The sequence below is a fragment of the Danio rerio genome, chromosome 6 (genome assembly GCF_049306965.1).
Source record: "Danio rerio strain Tuebingen ecotype United States chromosome 6, GRCz12tu, whole genome shotgun sequence".
Taxonomy (NCBI): Eukaryota; Metazoa; Chordata; class Actinopteri; order Cypriniformes; family Danionidae; genus Danio; species Danio rerio.
Genome location: NC_133181.1, coordinates 9217550 through 9236327, shown reverse-complemented (window position 1 = coordinate 9236327; position 18778 = coordinate 9217550). Strand labels below are relative to the sequence as shown.

Genomic DNA, 18778 nt, shown 5'->3' with positions numbered 1-18778 from the left:
CTAGTTTTGATAGAAACTTCCATTCTAAGCTCATCATAAATTCATTATACAAAATATTTTAACCAAAATAACATCAAACATTTGATTGTTATACGAACATAGGCAATCTTTGTGTGTCATCTTTGTTTTGCAAAATTAAACGCAGAGTTTTGCAACAGAATTTCTGATTTCTTCATGTGCATCATCAGTTTTCAGTCGCGTTTGTGTGTTTTGATTGGCTGACGCGACTGCCTATCATTTTTTCCGCTCTTCTGATTGGCGGATTCAACCCTGACACGCTCGAAAAAAACGAAACACATCGTCATGTCTGTACTGTTACGTTCCTGCCATACACTTCCACTGTAGAGCAGCGGAATTACTGATGGCCAGTTCCTCACAAGACTAAGCGACGGCAATACGATTCCCTCAGAGATTTAATTGACTGCCACAAGTGCGCATCATATCTTTGCAATGGAGCCAGAAGAGAAAAACCCAGAATCTAAATATGGTAAGACGTTTTCATTTCAGGGTTCCTCCTTCTGAAAGTGGTAGGGATGGTCTTCTGATGGAAACAATGACTAATGCGTGGGGCGTGGGTCTCTCTGGGATTTTCATGAAGACTCGTAGTAATGCAGACTTGCACACTGGTGGTCGACAGAAATCATAGATACGTGAATGAATGAAATAGATAAGTGTGTGTGAGGATACGGTATGATGAATGTAAGCAAGAAAACAACAGGCGTGTGTTGGCGTAACACACACACATTGGCGTAATTACTCTCAGGTCAGTAATTACTGCCACCCTCTTATGTTTTGCTTTTGCGTCCTAATGAGAATATTAAGCTAACCCATTACTTAATTTCACAATGCTTTACAACATTATAGTCATTATAAATATAGTAAAAGCCTAATAAAGTTATGGAAATGAACAATTTTCTTACTATTTACTCAGCCTTAAGTGTTTACAAACCTGATTGATGTTTTTTTTTCTTCTTCTGTTGAACACAAAAGAAGATACTCTGAAGAATGTTGGAAACTGCTGACATCCATAGTGCAGAGAGCAAATTCCTTGGAAGTTAATGGTTACCGCCAGTTTTCAAGATTTTTCAGAACATCTTATTTTGCGTTCAACAGAAGAAAGAAACTCAAACATGTTTGTGAAAAGTAAAGAGGGAGTAAATGTTGTGAAATGTTTCAGTGTTGCGTGAACTATTCCTTAAATGTTTGCATTACAGGGAAACTGAGGTTTTAAATGGTGTGACTCCCTCAATAATAACGTAATAAACTTAAATGAAACTATAACAGAGTTCTTAAAAATGTGTGTGTGTGTGTGTGTTCAGAAAAAAAATCATATATATGAGCAATATCACATTAGCAGTGCGACATGGGTGTATATCGGCACTGGATGGAGGCGTTTGTTGGCTCTAGGCTGCAGGCCAAGTGCCTAAAGCCTGGTTTATACTTCTGTGTCGAGTGATCGGCATGACCCACGGCGCATACAATTCGTCTAGCCGTGGATTTATACTTCTGGGCGCTGTTTGTGTTGCTCTGCAATAACACTTTCGAAACACTAGCTGGCAGTAGGTGTCTATGTTCCTCTGTGTCTCATTTCTTCGCTGGTGTTTTGTTTTTTCTGAATGCTACCTTAATAAGCCTATATATTTTACTCAATACATCTTTCATCTTTGACCCTAATATTATTTATTTTAAAATAGTTTATAGCTGCGTCTCAATTAGCACACTATACACTATGTACTATGCACTTACACACTTAAAATTATAGTCTATGTATGTAGTGTCGTCCCAAATGGAGCACTAATGTTTTTCCTAGTAAGAAGGAAATTCAAACCCTTTTCCTGACCTTTGACAGTCGCCAATTCAGTGAAATAAATGTCTAGTTTCACATTTAGACAAAAATATCAATTACTATAGTGCACAATTTCACAAATGTAATATTACTGGAAAACTCAATAGTGGAGATCAGGATGACACAGGTGAGAGACAAGATGACCAAGGCCACACAGAGCACTGAAACTGAGAAATTTCTAAAGTCATTTGAAGTGAGCAAAATTACTAGTGGCCTAATTTTCATCCTAACTTCTGAAGTACTTGTTAATTACCACCAGCCCATGATGATTCCTGTCCTAATGGTTAGTTCCCACTAAAATGAAAATGATGTTATTAAATACTCACCCTTGCGACATTCAAAACCCATAAGATCCCCCTTCATTCATCTCCAGAGCACAAAATTAGATCTCCTACTCTTTCGTCTTTCAGAGACAGCAATAGTCCCAAGACGTTCAAGGTCTAAGTAAAATACCAAAAACATCATAATCATAGCCGGTTTTTATGTATTGACGTCATTTATCTCCTATGCGCTCTGTCGCGAGGGAGGTGAGCGCGAGTATTTACAACACTCAGCCAACTCAGGCCCGACCCGTGGCATAGGCACCATAGGCATATGCTAAGGCCGCTGTACATCCAGGGGGGCGCCAGAAATGAGCGCGCTTCAGTTGGTTTTGTTTTCGATTTTCCTGACACACATTCAGTTATAGACGGCAATAACTCAAAAACCTCTTACCCTAAAAAGATCTGAAGTGCGTTTCCTACAAAAAGACAAAGCTGGTTATGTTTCACAGCTGTCTTTCTTTTTTTTTTCGCTCGACATTACGAGCACTGCTCTGTTTAAGCCCTCGCAATATGTGTTTAGCCGGGAGAGCTCGCACTGAGAGGAGCTCTCAGTAAGGGACCGTCGGAAAAGTGCTTCTTTTTTTTGGTTTTGTCGTTTTTCTGCTCCGCTCAGCGCGAGCTCTCCCTGTTGCAAGGGCTTAAGTGTTTGTGGTTGTGTGTGTGTGTTTGTTTGTTTGTTTGTTTGTTTGTTTTGTGCTGTCTATGTTTGTGTGTGTTTGAATGAGAGACAGTGTGGAGCTGTGTGTCTGTGTGTTTATACAGACAGCTTGTTATAGCCTCCCCCCTTAAATATAACACTGTATATGGAAAGCATCGTCAATGCACCGTGATGCACCGAGATATCGAATTGAACTGAATCGAAGGCATGATAATCGTAACCGAACCGAACCGTGAGACCAGTATAGGTTCACACCTCTAATATATATATATATATATACACCTTGCAGCAGATATTTGCTTGTTTGTTTGTTTGTTTGTCTGTTTAGTGTGAGAATCACTGATCTGACACATTTTACTTCTTCACAAGTTTTCACCTGATATAAATATCACATAGAGAGAGCGTTTAGCCCTGGCCTGCACACAGCATAGTTTTGGATGTTCGGTTGCAAACAAGTGTGAACACACCCTTAATTTTCTACTAAACAGTCATAACTCCATAGTGAAAAGATTTCAGTATTGATTGCTACATCTTCAGCAAGAGTCAGTCAGAAGATTTAAGCCTGACGAAACATGTATTAAATACATTCAGACTAACCTAAAGCCTCTTTGCAAGTTCCTGAGACTGTCTAGAACTCATCTCATTCTTGAGCTTCAGCTGATGGGTTTTCAAGTTCCTCATTTTAGAACAAGCTATGACGTGAATTTCTCGAGTCTGGGTCATGGTGAAGTTTTCTCACACACTCAGATGACTTTTTGTCATCATGATCTTTGAAAGATTTATTGTCAGAATTAATGAGCATTTAAATCTGTAAATAATGTATATGATGTGTATGATCGTCATTCTGTTTTTCTTGCTCAAAAAAAAGATACATTTAATCAGACATATTTTAAAGTAACATACATAACAGATCTCTATACAGCTGCATATATTTACTTGTATGGTGGGCATTGTCACATTTGCCTGCAAGTAAATGTTAAAAGTGTATGTGTGTGCTGTGTCAGTGGTGTGCGCAAGACAAACTATTTAATGGCAATTGTGTGTGGCTCATTCATTGTTGCAGTAAGGCTTTATAAACCCCACAATAACTACATCATGTACTCAACATCAAACTTCCAGGTTTATTCTTACTGTGGTATTGTGACTGGGTTGCTGTTTGTTATTTTGCCATTAACCCCACGTCTGACGCTGGCTGGGTATCCTTCTGAAGCAGCATGCCCGAACAGCAGGTGGTGATAACCTGCTTCGAGTGGGCGGGGAGACCAGCTCATTTGCATTTAAAGGCACAGGCACAAAACAGCTAAAATTTCTTCTTAAAATTTACATTTTATGCAGGGTATAACACATGATCTGATTGGAATTATGAGCTGAAACTTTGCAAATGTATAAGACACCATACCAGCGTGTAAAAATGAGAAAAATAGGAGCCTTTTAATTTATGTAAAAATTACTTTTTACTAATGTTTATCTTTGTTCCAAATCTTTTAAAATAGTTCATATTTAAATGTTTTCAGTTTTAATTGTACAATTGTAATTGTGGAATTTTAGTTTAATTGCCTGAAAAACTATTATGAAACAAAAAAATATAAAATGAAATTTAAAAAATTTCTCAGAATTTTTGTGAAATTGAACTATATATTGATAAATATACACTACCTGACAAAAGTCTTGTCGTCAATCAGTTTTAAAAACTTGTGGCCAGTTGTAAGAGAAACAAATAATAACTTGACTTCTAGTTGATCATTTAGAAAAGTGGCAGAAGATAGATTTTTCTGAATCATCTGTTGAACTGCATCCCAAAATACTGCAAGAGACCTATTGGGTCTCCCATAGACCCAAAATTCTCATAGAAGTCAGTCAAGTTTGGTGAAGAAAAAGTCATGGTTTGGGGTTACATTCAGTATTGGGACTTGCAAGAGATCTGCAGAGAAAGACATTTCTGCTGCCCATTACATTACATTACAAATTCTTCAGCAGGATAGCACTCCTTCTTATACTTCAGTCTCCACATCAAAGATCCTGAGAGCAAATAAGGTCAGGGTGCTCCAGGATTGGCCAGCCCAGTCACCAGACATGAACATTATTGAGCATGTCTAAGGTAAGATGAAGGAGGAGGCATTGAAAATGAATCCAAAGAATCTTGATGAACTCTGGGAGTCCTGCAGGAACGCTTTCTTTGCGATTCCAGATGACTTTATTATTAAGTGACTTGAGTCATTGCAGAGATGTATGGATGCAGTCCTCCAAGCTCATGGGAGTCATACACAATATTAAATCTTTCTCCACTGCACCATGACTTTATATTCTAGACTTTTGTCTAAGCAAAGTCAGACGTTACTGTCCTAATTAAATAATTAAAAATCAAGGCACGATCATATTTTATTTTGGTAAAATAAACGTAATCTAGAGGCCTTTGCCTTTCATATAAGCCACTTCTGATACCAAATGATCAACTAGAAGTCAAGTTATTATTTGTTGTTCCTAAAACTTGAATAGGCGACAAGACTTTGTTCAGGTAGTGTGTATACTAGTGTGTATACAGGTAGTGTGTAAATTTTAATTTCTTGCCTTTACCTTGTTGTACTTTACATTTGTCCTGTAATATATACATATAAATATGACTTTTACCTCAATATTACTGGCACACACAGTAGTAGAGACGAGATCAGGATCAGACAGTGGACAGAAAGAGAATGATGATCACCAAGGCCAGACTCGAATACATAGCATTAGTAAAAAGAACTTGTGTTCAGTAAAACTATAAATTTTCTGTCCTATTGTTACCCAGACGTCTTAAGTATTCTTATCAAAATATGAATTACTACTTACATTAGTGTATGTTGACTAAAAAACAGTCTGAATGTGTCTGTGACATACTCACACACTCCAATGACTTCTCCAATTGTCATCTTTTTCTAGTTATGATCTTTTAACCATACAAACACCAGAGATCCTTAAATTCAATCTCTGACTAAGACTGTGGGAAGTGCCTGCTTGACTGTAACTTTTATAAGGCTCGTTCTTGAATGACAATGATAGATTTCTCTCCAGTTGCCTAGCAATCTCACAACATCGCGATGCCCTTATAAAGGCATCTCAAATATCTGTGGCCCTTATTGTGTCTGGAGGTCACGTGACTTTGCGGGAGGAGAAGGTCAGTTGGAAACAGGGGCCAAAGTGTTTGATTAGAATCAAGCTGTAGGTTGTCTGCCAGCCATATGTCTGATCAGATCAAGCTTGTATGTAACGCACAATCTGTGGAAGAGACTGAGCAAATTGATAACGCAGAAAAAAAAACATGCCTTTATAAACAACAGCTGTGCACTGCAGATTGCATTTATGGAAAAGCTCCCTTTTTTTGGCGCTTGTGATCGCTTGAATTGTAATTTCCCCCCAGATACCCTGAAGCTGTTGATGATCACTGCTTTTAAATGCACAGCTGCCACTGATCCAACTTGGAAGGGTTTCTTTGATGGAAAGTGGTGTTCTGTTCATGGCATCTGTATTAATAAGCCATATATGTTGTAACATGGGGCCTCATGTATCAATGCTGTGTACACACAAATACTTTGCGTACGCCAGGTTTCACGATCAGAATCGCTCACGTTTGGATTTACTAACGATGAACTAAACGTGGGAATGTGCACAGCTCCACGCCAGCTTTATGGCTGGCGTACGCACTTTTTTTTTGTGCGTGTCTGTTTTATTTCCATTGGCGACTCCTAGAGGCAGTTGTGTTAAATTGCTCTCTACAAAGTGTCTTCTCAGCTGTATGAGTCGTGTTCGTCCGCATAAGGTTTCCGTACCATACATTTGACCATCCAAACATTAAAGCGCAATTCGCAGCGGTTGCTGGTTTTCCCAATTATATCGGAGCAATCTACTGCACGCACATTTCTATAAAGGCACCATCTGAGGATGAACTGGCATACGTGAATCAGAAACATTTCCATTCAATAAGTGAAGTTTACTCATAAACTAATTTCGAGAGGATCACGTGCTTATGATTTATCACGGCCAGTCTCGCATTTGCTAGTCACTATCTTCCAATCATATGAGCCCTAAGCTACTATAAATAGCCACAGTTTTTGGTTCCACAGGACCGGTGGGTGTTTCTGTGAGGAATTTGTATGTCCTCCCTGTGTCCGCGTGGGTTTTCCCCAGGTTCTCCGGTTTCCTCCCACCATCCAAAGACATTCAACATGCATAACAATCAAGCTTGTCTAATCCCTTGCGTTCCCTTAGCTACAGCGACAGGGGAGTTCTGAGATCCACCGAGCTCAGGCTCCCCTCTTGCTCTGCCAACGGGAGGAAGCCCCGGGCTCGAGGAGCCCTTGAGCTCGGGGCTCTCTCCCGGGACAACATACCAAACAAGCTTTTGTAAATCATCAGCTAAGTGTGAACTCTTGAAATGTGCAAATAAAATATGATGCGCAGACTTATTAATGATTCCTACTTGTCTTTCTCATGATAAAGAGTATAGGCAAAATTTGGTATGTAGCGGGGAAAATAAAGAGTAAGTTCATCAGCCACTGGATTCGAACCGAGTTCATGCTTGAACTAGTCAACACATGTTGCCATGGGTTTAACGAGCTGCGCCACTTAGGCTGTGAAAGACACTATAAAATTTTACACCTATAGATCGCACTATTTCTTTTTTAATCCACTCAGTGCGATGTTCAGACCCAACTGTGTTAACCGCATCAGCTAAACTCTCCCCACTACAAAAAAAAAAAATAAAACTCTCCCCACTCTATTTTTTCTTTGGTTATTAATTCCAGAGGACAAACTTGCAAATAAAACAGTTTTTCTCTCCGGTCTACCTCCGAAAGCAGCACAATTCACATGCTGTTCAAAGTTTCTCTTTTTGCTTGCTTTTGCCATTGCTTTTTCGTTGGTTTTTGCCAAAGTAGAGTCATTAGCATATTCATACGGGGATGGAGGCAGGGAGGGGATTTGTGCTTGTGCATGTTGCGCTCAGTTTCACGTTCATTCAGATGTACAAACAGAATATGCGTGAGATTCGGCGTATTTAGGGTTTCATACATCTGAGTTTTTTTCTATGTTTTAGTATGATTTCCACGCAAGTCTTCGTACATGAGGCTCCTGGACTTTCTTGTGCTTGAAGTTCATGTCAACACCAATTGTCAAAATGCCACTAAAATTAACAACTTACATCAACTTCAATAATAGGCAAGCCTGGAAAATATCCCAGAGCGTGGATTCCGTTTGATTAAATTGAAGAAAATGCATTTATATTTAAAGGTGACTCTTTTAAAGCAGTGGTCCCAACCTTTTTATCTCTGCGGAATAGTCAACGATTGACAGATTTACCGCATGCTGGGGGCAAGGGGGTTTACGTAGATTGCTAGGCGACCATCAATCTTTTTCTCAGAGGATGACAAGCTGACAAAACATTGCTGTAACTCTGATTGGGGGTGGGCGATATGACCTAAAATTAATATCACTGTATTTTTAATCTTTTGAACGGTGACGGTATAATATCAGGGAATAATTTTTTTTTGGTACATTTTGGGAGGACTAGCCTGCCCTGTCCCTTTAGTATGTGAATAAAGTTACTATTTTTATAATATAATAAGTAAATGGTAGGTATCCTTATCAAAAAGAGACATGGGAGAGTATTATGCATTCTCGACATATTTATTTAGCAAAAAACCTAAAGATCTTACTTAACAGTGTACAACGAAACAAAAATTAGCAGTGTAATAACACAAGAACAGTGTAATAATGTGTACTTTTCACAAAAACTAACTTTCTCGTCCTCTAAACTAGACATGTGGAGGATGAGCTTGTGGTTGGGATGCATAAGTATTTTTTGCCAGACGGCTAATGCGTGGGAAGTGGGAACATTGGAGACGCCACCACTCCAGTGAATCAAAGTCACTGTCAGCCACTACCATCAGCAGGTAGCCTTATTATGGCTTATTATTTAGAATGAGCTATTATTGATGTAAATGCAGCCGTTCAAGGAATATAATTGATTTATTACGATATTGATGGTATTAGAAAATCCTAGTCCTGGCGCAATTTCACACTGGTGATGACTATGACACCGGTGTACCCTTCACCCCTAACTGATACAAGTTTTATTTTATTTATGGACAAAAATTAAACAGCACAGCAGTATTTGGGTGTTCTGTGTTTGTCTGACATAATTAGTCTACTTTAATGTGTATATTCCATACAAAGTATGAAGCTGATCGCTCAGTTCTTGTCACGTTCATTCAACTGGGTGTGTCTCGAAGGAGCAAGCGCATCATTTGGAAATAACCATTGGAATTAACTAACTTGCACGCAGAAATGACGTGATAAACGTAAATGGCCCCTAAAAGGCCACAGTCATTTGTGATCTCCAGCAGTTGATCTTCTTCTTGCACAGACATGGGGGATTCACCTGATTTGTTGACAAATGGGTTCCTTGACACTTAATTGGTCCTTCACTGGGCCTTTTTTTCCCTGCACAAAGAAACTTCACAAAGATGTCTGTTTCCTGCTCGTTTTGATAGGTTGTGGGTTAAATTTAGTTGCTCAAGTGACCGAGATGTACGAGAGAGAAAACGGTAAAATAAAATAAAAGATTTTTCAAAATAAAAGGTCGTTCAGACTCGGATAATAAGTAAAACAGAAATAATTAATGATTTCTTAAGCTAAATTGATTAATTAGTACTAATTGATCCATGGACCAGTTTGCCACCCGGTGTTTGGGGACCACTGTTCTAAAGCATAAAAGTACCATAATATGGATCTAGGAGAGGTCAAGCCAGCATCTCCCTGATCCCTGTGGCTGGTTGTGGAAATTCAAAATTGACCCTAAAAAACCCCATTATGATTGGCTAAGATTGACAATGAAAATTCGGAAAAGTGATAAGAAGACCTATTGGAACCAGCATGGACCCAAGATTTTAACAGAAATCAGCCAAGTTGTTAAAGGAAAAATCATGATTTGGGGCTACATTCAGTATAAGGGCATGCAAGAGATCTGCAGAGTGAATGGCAACATCAACAGCCTGAAATATCAAGACATTTGTGCTGCCCATTACATTACAAACCACAGGAGAGGGCAAATTCTTCAGCAGGATAGCGCTCCTTATCATACTTCAAAGTTCTTGAAAGCAAAGAAGGTCAAGGTGCTCTAGGATTGGTCAGCCCAGTCCCCAGACATGAACATTATTGAGCATGTCTGGAGTAAGATGAAGGAGGAGGCATTGAAGTTGAATGCAAATGATCTCGATGAACTTTAGAAGTCTGCAAGAAGGCTTTCTTTGCCATTCCAGATAACTTTTTTAATAACTTTATTAATAAAATTCGGTAAAAGTGGTTCAAGTAAAAGCTGTAGAAATAAAAAAAAATTCTAAATAGTTTTGCAGATATTGAAGAAACATGCTAGGTGAACATACACTGAAAAAAATATTCAAAGATGATTCCTTGGATTTACTTAATTTTTTACGTTAAGTGGTTGTAAACAATTTATTTGGGCTTAATTTAAACAAACTAATTAAATTGAACATTATTAAATTTAATTTGTTTGTTTAAATTCAAAACATACATTGTTTACAACAGTTCTGCATACAACACTTTTTTATCTAAAAACAATTATCAAGTCAGATATTCTCCTTTGAAAATGTGCGTTTCGTGTCTTTGTTTTGTTCAGTATTACTCCGCCCAATGTCAGTTCACCCAATTATATTTTGACACACCTGGGTACCTTGACAGTACCTCATTTCAGTCCAAAAGTCTGCCTCCATATATTTGGCCTGTCCCAAAATCCAACTTCTGCAGGACAGTATTAGCATCCAAAAATCCTTATCAGTTGGTTTTTAATACGCAAACAATAAAAATATATTACAAATGTAAACATTAGCTGAGCAGCTTACATTGTAAGGCTCAATTATCAGACATGCTCGCTCAAGTTGGTCCCGTCAATCTGGCAACCTGCTTTTGCTTTGATTCTTTGTTGGAGCGGCCAGGAAAAAAAATGTCTCCAATATTGTGAATTTCGACCACGATACCTAGTAAGTAATGTGTATTTATATAGCGCATTTATCATGTATGGTCATGCACCCAAAGCACTTCACAATCATTTGGGGGTCTCTCCACACCACCACCAGTGTGCAGCATCCACTTGGATGATGCGACCGCAGCCACAGGACAACAGTGCCAGTATGTCACGTTTAGCGTGATCAAAACAAAAACGGGAACAAAGGGTTGCGGATCCAAGTGCAGATTTTTAATATATTAAAGTGCAAAAACAGTGAACAAAAATCCAAAAATATCAAAGTGCGAAGTAACAAACAAACAAACAAAACAAGAAACTAAGACACGAACTAGACTTTAGCAAAAATTCAAGAACAAGATCAAGAAACTCGGTATGCAAGACTTACTAGAACTGGGGACAAGAACGACAAGAAAGACAAGGTAGACAAACGACGCGATCACAAACAACGATCGAATGATGGAATATATAGTCCAGATAATCAACAGAAATGAAGACAGCTGTGAATGGCAGATCAGTATATGTGTTCCGGTGTATGCGCGTGGTATGTATGGAATTGTAGTCTTTCCGGGACGCTGTAGTGCCTTTTGAGTCCTGATGCACTACAGCGCCCCAGGTGGTCACTGACAGATGTGACACAGTATGCTCGCCACACACCATCTATTGGTGGAATGAAGAGATGGTGAAAAAGCCAGTTTAGTGGAGGGGGATGATTAGAAGGCCATAATCGTAAGGGCCGAAGGAGAGAATTTGGGGTTACACCCCTACTCTTTATGAGAAGTGCCATTAGATTTTTAGTGACCACAGAGAGTCAAGACCTCGGTTTATCGTCTCATCCCACTGACAGTATAGAGTCCCCTTCACTATACTGGGGCATTAGGTCTCAAATAGACCACAGGTTGAGCGCCCCCTGCTGGCCTCACTAACACCACTACCTCAACCACTGTCAATACTACATACTGCATGTTTAAGATTAGCAATAAAATAACATTAAAACTACAACAGATAACAACAGAGTGTAGTAAATATATACTGCAAATTTAAAGGAATTGTTTACCCAAAGAGGAGCATTTTGTCATGATTTACTCATTCTCTATTTGTTCCAAGATATAAGTAAGAATGCTTGATAAAACACTCATTCACTTCCATAGTCATTTTTGTTCCTGCTATGGATGTCAATGGCTGCTTTTTTCTACATTGTTCACAATATCTTCCTTTGAGTTCGACAGAAGAAAAAAAGTGTATTACTTGAGCGTAAATAAATGGTGAGGGCATTTTTCTTTTAAGGAAGTGCATTTTTTTTTTTGAGAAAAGCAGTCAAGACGTATTTCGGAGGAACAAAATATGACTAGTTTCCTGTTTCAAGGGGGACGGAAGTGGTATTTGAGACTGTCTGACGGTAAACATTGAGACAAAGAATAGAAGGCAATCTGATGGCGAAGGGTGCCTATTATGGAAACCAAGGTTTGATGTTTATTTTTTTTAGCAGTGATGTATTTCATAGCTCAAAAAGCTTACTTTCAGCTTTAGCCATAGTTTTGTAGACAAAAAAAGTACATATAAATATATATATTTTTTAATTTTATGACTAACTCTGTTATTGCTGGTTATCTACTGTTTAAATACAGCCGTTTAACTTTGTTCGCTTATAATTGTTCGTAATTATTCAGTTGATCAGATCACTTCATTGAGAATGTGTTATATGAATATATTCTATTGCTGTAGGTTAACTATATGTATGTTTGACTGCTCTATAGTGCTCTCCACACCTTAACTTTATAATTTCGATTGTAATATATAGACGTGTGCATTCTGTAAAGCTGCTTGGATTGATAACTATTGTAAAAAGTGTTATCATAAATAGGCTTGAATTGAATTGAACTTTGATATACAGGCTCTTAAAGCACGATATGAATGGTTTGATTGATATACTGCACAGTGTGACTGTTTTGAATACTACGGTCATCAGGGAGCTGTTTGTTGAGTGCATCTAGTTCACTGATGGCTTTTTAAATGGATGGCACTATAAACTGTCAATACTGTGCACACACACGTAAAACAGAAAGTTATTATGAGACGATGCCTATTGGTTACTAATGTAGTGTAGCCTCAGGGGGGCTTTAGGGCAGAGGCAAAAATGTATCTCATCAAAACGACTAAAAACAGAACGTCAACAATGAGTATTCTCTGTGTGTATGTGTTTAATTATTTGGAGCTTATTAGGTATTAGGGCTGCACTATTAAACACTGACGTTGTGATATTTGTAAGGAAAGGATGTAGGATAATATCTGGCCTAGATACAATTATTAATCAGGATTCTGCGGGTTAAAATAATCTAAATATTGAAAAAGATGCCCTAAATGTTGCTTAGATTAAGCTCAGCTATGCATATAAGTAATTAAATATGACATTTTGATTTATTTTCAGATGGAAACTTACTAAATATCTTAATGGAATTGGATCTTTACTCAATATATAAGGGTTTGTGGCATAAAGAGGCATATAAGGAGTTTCATATCATTTACTTTCGCCTTTACAGGATGCACATCCCGGGGCCCAACCTGCTTCTCGAAATAGACATGGTAGCGTTGCCAAATTCGCACTTGGCCGAGTTTCGTGAAAGTGAGGCATTGCACAGATGACTGAATCCATCACAAACATGTCAAATATTCAGTCCGGCTGATCTAAATATGCGTGATAATTTTACTTTCTTGCTAATGTTTGAGTGAAGGATGTGAGAGTGATGTGATACTGTAGATGTAAATATGGCAATTTTAACCTCACAAGATTAATAAAACAGGTAATTTTCAATTTAGTCATAGCATTAAGCTAAAAAGGATGCGTTCTTTTACACTTACTAACAGAGTTGTTGCTAGAAGGGATACAGCTGTGACCGGATGTTAATGATAATTATTTATATTATTTATTAAATTACCCAATATTTGTATTTTATTTGATCTAATATTCTCCTCTTTACGAAATCTAAAATAATAAATATAAAATAATATAAAATAATAGTAATATAAATATAGTAATTAGTGTTGTACAGCATCACAAAACTTATGTTATACTGATATCCACAGCTTCTAGACTTTACCAGGAAGTGATGAGGTATTGTAGTGGTTTTCGGTTTTTCTCTTGATGAATCAAACTCAGACTGGGGGTTATGAATATCAGAAGAGTATACTTTATTGGAATATTTTCCAAAAAAGCAGAGACGTCTATAAGCAGACCCATCCCTAGTCTCACTCCAGGACAATTTAAATTGGGCGTAGTTCTTCAAAATATTTATACTGATTTTCTCTCCCCACCTCTCTCGTTGTAACTCTGACCATTTTAGGATGTTTTCTTTTTACTGAGGGGTTTAGTATATCTTTAGGTGTTCATCCTATTCTGGGCCCTGTCCCCTACAATGCAAACACCTGTTTTCACACCAGAGTTCTCTCTCCATAGATTCAATTTTGTCTAAGCGTTAACATACCTTGGCGTGTGATGGCACATTAATGTCATAATATGTCACTCATTCTCCTGAAAACCTCTCACAATTATAACTTCATTTGTGTGTTTTACATACACAACCATTGTTTTACAAATAAACTCATTCTCCAGCAGCTCCAAACAATAATGAACTTACACATTCCTCAACAGGACACTCATTCTACACACACCACCAGTTGTCACCTTTCTTTTCAAAATTTACCACCAGTTGTTGCCCTTTTTCCTCAAAATAAATGTCTAAGCATCGCTAGGTGGTTATATAGGTAGACATTTTCATTGCACACTCATAAAGAATAAAATAATCTTTGTCAGTATTTGTAGGAGGAAAAGAACTCATGCCCTATCAAAACCACTACTTGATTTTGCAAGATAGCACAAACCTTCTCATCACAGCAGAAAGCAATCTTCATTAAGAGTCTGTTTACCCCACCATAAACATTTTGCCTTCATTTACTCAACCTTATGTTATTCCAATGCATTAGAAAGTCAGAAAACAAATTAATATTTAACTTAATTTAGTTAAGCGTGTCCCTCCAGTCAAAGTCTGTTTATTCAAAACTCTGATGTCTCAGTGTGTTCATTAAGATATCAGAAATATGAACCAGCTTAATCCAAACCTTATAAATTATGCATTGGGTTTTCAGCTCAGATGAATACATTGCTTAGTACCTTCATATGTAATTGCCGATATTGTGATGTTGGCCATCATCCAAATGCTATTTCTTTTGGGAATAATGAGTCATTTTATTGTCTCCACAGGCGAGCCAAGGAAATTTGATCCCACATTTAAAGGCCCGATTTATAACAGGTAAGACACATTCTGAATGATGAATACATTGCTTAGTACCTTTATATGTAATCTAATGTTTACAAACCATTACCAGTGTTACTTTAGTAGCATTAGATAGCATATATTTATTTATGTATTTTTTAAAATGTATACTTCAGTAGGTTTTATTAAATGATCTTCGTTTTTTCAGCTTGATTTTATTCCTTTCACCTTAGTCACTTAAATCAAAAGCAGTTACCGCATTCTTCTGTTAACTGAGGCTGACATGAAAGGATAATATTCGTTCATTCATTCATTTGTTCATTCGTTTTAGATGCCATTTATCAAACTCAAATTAACAAACTGATTATTTCAATATATTAGAATTGTCATGATACTAAATTTCAGTACTGCAATAAAAAAAGAAATCAATTTCCCGCAAACATTTAAGTACTGTTGAGCGCGTTAGTTTTCAAACGGAACTGATTTGCAATGGTGTTCATCAGTGCTCAACAGAAATGACTGTGATTGGCCGTAAAGGTCATCAGTTTACTACACTTCACTGATGTTTACCGAGTGCAAACACAGATGTGCGACCCACTGGTGACTCCACTGATCTTCATTCATTCATTCCTTTTCTTTTTGGCTTAGTCACTTTATTAATCAGGGGTCGCCACAGCGGAATGAACCACCAATTTATCCAGCATATGTTTTATGCAGCGGATGCCCTTCCAGCTGCAACCCATCTCTGGGAAACATCCATACACACTCATTTACACTCATACACTACAGACAATTTAACCTTCCCAATTCACCTGTACCGCATGTCTTTGGACTGGGGGAAACCGGAGCACCTGGAGGAAACCCACGCGAACACAAGAAGAACATGCAAACTCCTCACAGAAACTCCAACTGTCCCAGCCGAGGCTCGAACCAGCTACCTTCTTGCTGTGAGGCGACAACACTATCTACTGTGCCTCTGCGTCACCAATATTCGTTCAGAAAAGCTTAATTTAAAGTTGTAGTAAATTTGTAGTAAAGCTGTGAATATTGGTTTTCTTAAAGTTATGCAAAAATTAAATTCAAGCTAAAACTTATAGGATTATGGAGGACGGAACCTGCAATAACATTAAATAAATAAATAACAAGTATGCAAATAAATAAATACATATAAAGAAATAGATTCAGTGCTCAGCATATATAAGTACACTCCTCGCAAATCTCTCTTTTAAATTGATATTTTTAATAGGAAGCTATACAATATTATAGTTGTGCATATACATTAGATTAGTCAGTACTAAAGCCAAATCTAGAGCTTATCTAACAAAATAACTTATGATAACAGTTCAAAATCTTGTACACTTAAATTTATATGTTATAGAAAAATATTAAATACAAATTTAAAAAATAGAAAACAAATCAAGAAGAACAAAGAAAAAAAAGAAAAATTTAGTTTACATTTTGTAGGTTGTAATTTATTTTTGCAATATTTTGCTTGAATTTTATCGTATTTTCTTTCAACTTCTAAATATGTTCGGTGACTAAAATATTACTTTCATAAACATATCTGTTTAATAAATCTGTTTTCTTTAAATGCACCAAAATACATTACCTTTATTGACTGAGAAATGGATAAAAATATTCATTTTCAAAATGGGGTGTATAAGCTAAGCACTGTATATAATATATGTAAAATAATAAATATATGAATAATTAATAGTGCAGGCAGATATATTGTTAAATAAAGGTGGTCTTTATGCCGTATCGTTTTAAAATGATCACGTTCGATTTTTTGGAACACCTTTTGAGGATTGATGGATACCCTCTCATTAGCATGTTGAGCAACTTTCATATTTATTCATGGGAATGAATTTGTGGATATATATACATATATAGACACACACACTACTGGTCAAACATTTGAGGTTAGTAGGTTTTAAAATAAGCTTCTCCTGCTCTCCAAGGCAGAATTTTTCATCAAAAATACAGTACAAACTGTAAAATGTTATTGCACCATAAAGTAACTGTTCAAAATTAGTTTATATTTAGTTTAATCATTTATTCCAGTGATTTTAAAGATGATTCACCTTCATTACTTCAGTCTTCAGAGTCACATGATTCTTTAGAAATTACTCTAATAATAATAATAATAATAATAATAATAATAATTATTATTATTATTATTATTAATGGTAAAAGTAATAAAAGCAAATATGATTGGAGTAATAATTTCATATGAAATTACACACAATAAGAAAGCTCTTTAGGACAGCAAAGTTTCTTTTAAATTTATTGTTTTATTTATTTATTTGTGTATTTCTTTTTTATTGTTTTATTTATGATTGCTGGAATTTGTGGATTTATTTAATGTTTTTAAAGGTTTGGTCCTCCATATGAGATCAAAGTCCTGCTAAATGTTTTGCGGTCGCGGAGTGAAAAATAATATTATGTTATAATTTTAACATATTTGATATTATATTATTAATATATAAGCACAACAGCGGCCTGTTTTTTTCCGCTTATTAGTTGTTAGTGTTGTAGTTATCGATGATTATCTTGTCTAAATCTAAAGTCAACGTTTTATGTAACAAGACTTGGGGTTAGACCCTAACCCTAACCTCAACCTCATAGACCTGCTGTAGCACTAAACTCGTCTGCATTTCTTGACAAACCTCTGGCTACATAATGCACAGTCTCCAGAAATGTATATAGGGCTACGTTTCAGAATGAGCTGATGTTGAATTTGTGGATTCATATATTTATTTATTTGCTTATTTATTTATTTATTTATGCAAGAATTTATGGATTTTTTTTATTTATTTGTATATTTATTTATGCAGGAATTTATTAATTTGTTTATTTATTTATTTGTGTATTTAATTATGCAGGAATTTATGGATTTGTTTATTTATTTATTTGTGTATTTAATTATGCAGGAATTTATGGATTTGTTTATTTATTTATTTGTGTATTTATGCAGGAATTTATGGATTTATTTATTTATTTGCGTATTTATTTATTTATTCATGCAAGAATTTATGGATTTGTTTATTTATTTGTGTATTTATTTATGCAGGAATTTATGGATTTGTTTATTTATTTATTTGTGTATTTATTTATGCAGGAATTTATGGATTTATTTATTTGCTTATTTATTTATTTATGCAAGAATTTATGGATTTGTTTATTTATTTGTGTTTTTATTTATGCAAGAATTTATGGATTTGTTCATTTATTTGTGTATTCATTTATGCAGGAATTTATGGATTTGTTTATTTATTTATTTGCGTAATTATTTATGCAGGAACGTATGGATTTGTTCATTTATTTATATTGCGTAATATTTTGTTTATTGTTTTTACAGGTTTTGTCCTCCATCATAATCCCACCAAATGTGTCATGGTTGCAGATCAAAAAATAATAAGCTATAAAACATTTTCATATTATGTTATTATTTTAACATTTTTTTATATTAGAGTATTAATATACAAGCACAACAGCTACCTGTTCATCCACTCATTATAGATGTTGTGGAAATTCAGATTTGTTGTCAGTGAAAGTTAGAGAATTTGTTGGAGAACGCTTATTACGGCCCAATCATTAGGGATCAGTGGTTTTTTTAGGTTAGTGTTCTAGTTAGCGATAATTACTCTGTTTGAGACACATCTA

General features: G+C 36.2%; 1 protein-coding gene across 4 annotated transcripts in view; it reads left to right on the top strand.

The window, feature by feature from the left end:
• The first annotated feature begins 330 nt into the window (after positions 1-330).
• Positions 331-18778, top strand: part of slc44a2 (solute carrier family 44 member 2 (CTL2 blood group)) — a 52858-nt gene continuing 34410 nt past the window's right edge. For 2 of the 4 annotated variants that reach the window (XM_005165750.6, XM_005165749.6), the window contains exons 1-2: positions 331-487; positions 15100-15148. In XM_005165750.6, coding sequence (XP_005165807.2) covers positions 451-487; positions 15100-15148 — 86 coding nt within the window. In that variant the 5' untranslated portion in view covers positions 331-450. Of the gene's footprint in view, positions 488-12175; positions 12306-15099; positions 15149-18778 lie in introns of those variants that run through there. The other 2 variants (XM_073953601.1, XM_691494.9) reach the window with 2 other exon arrangements.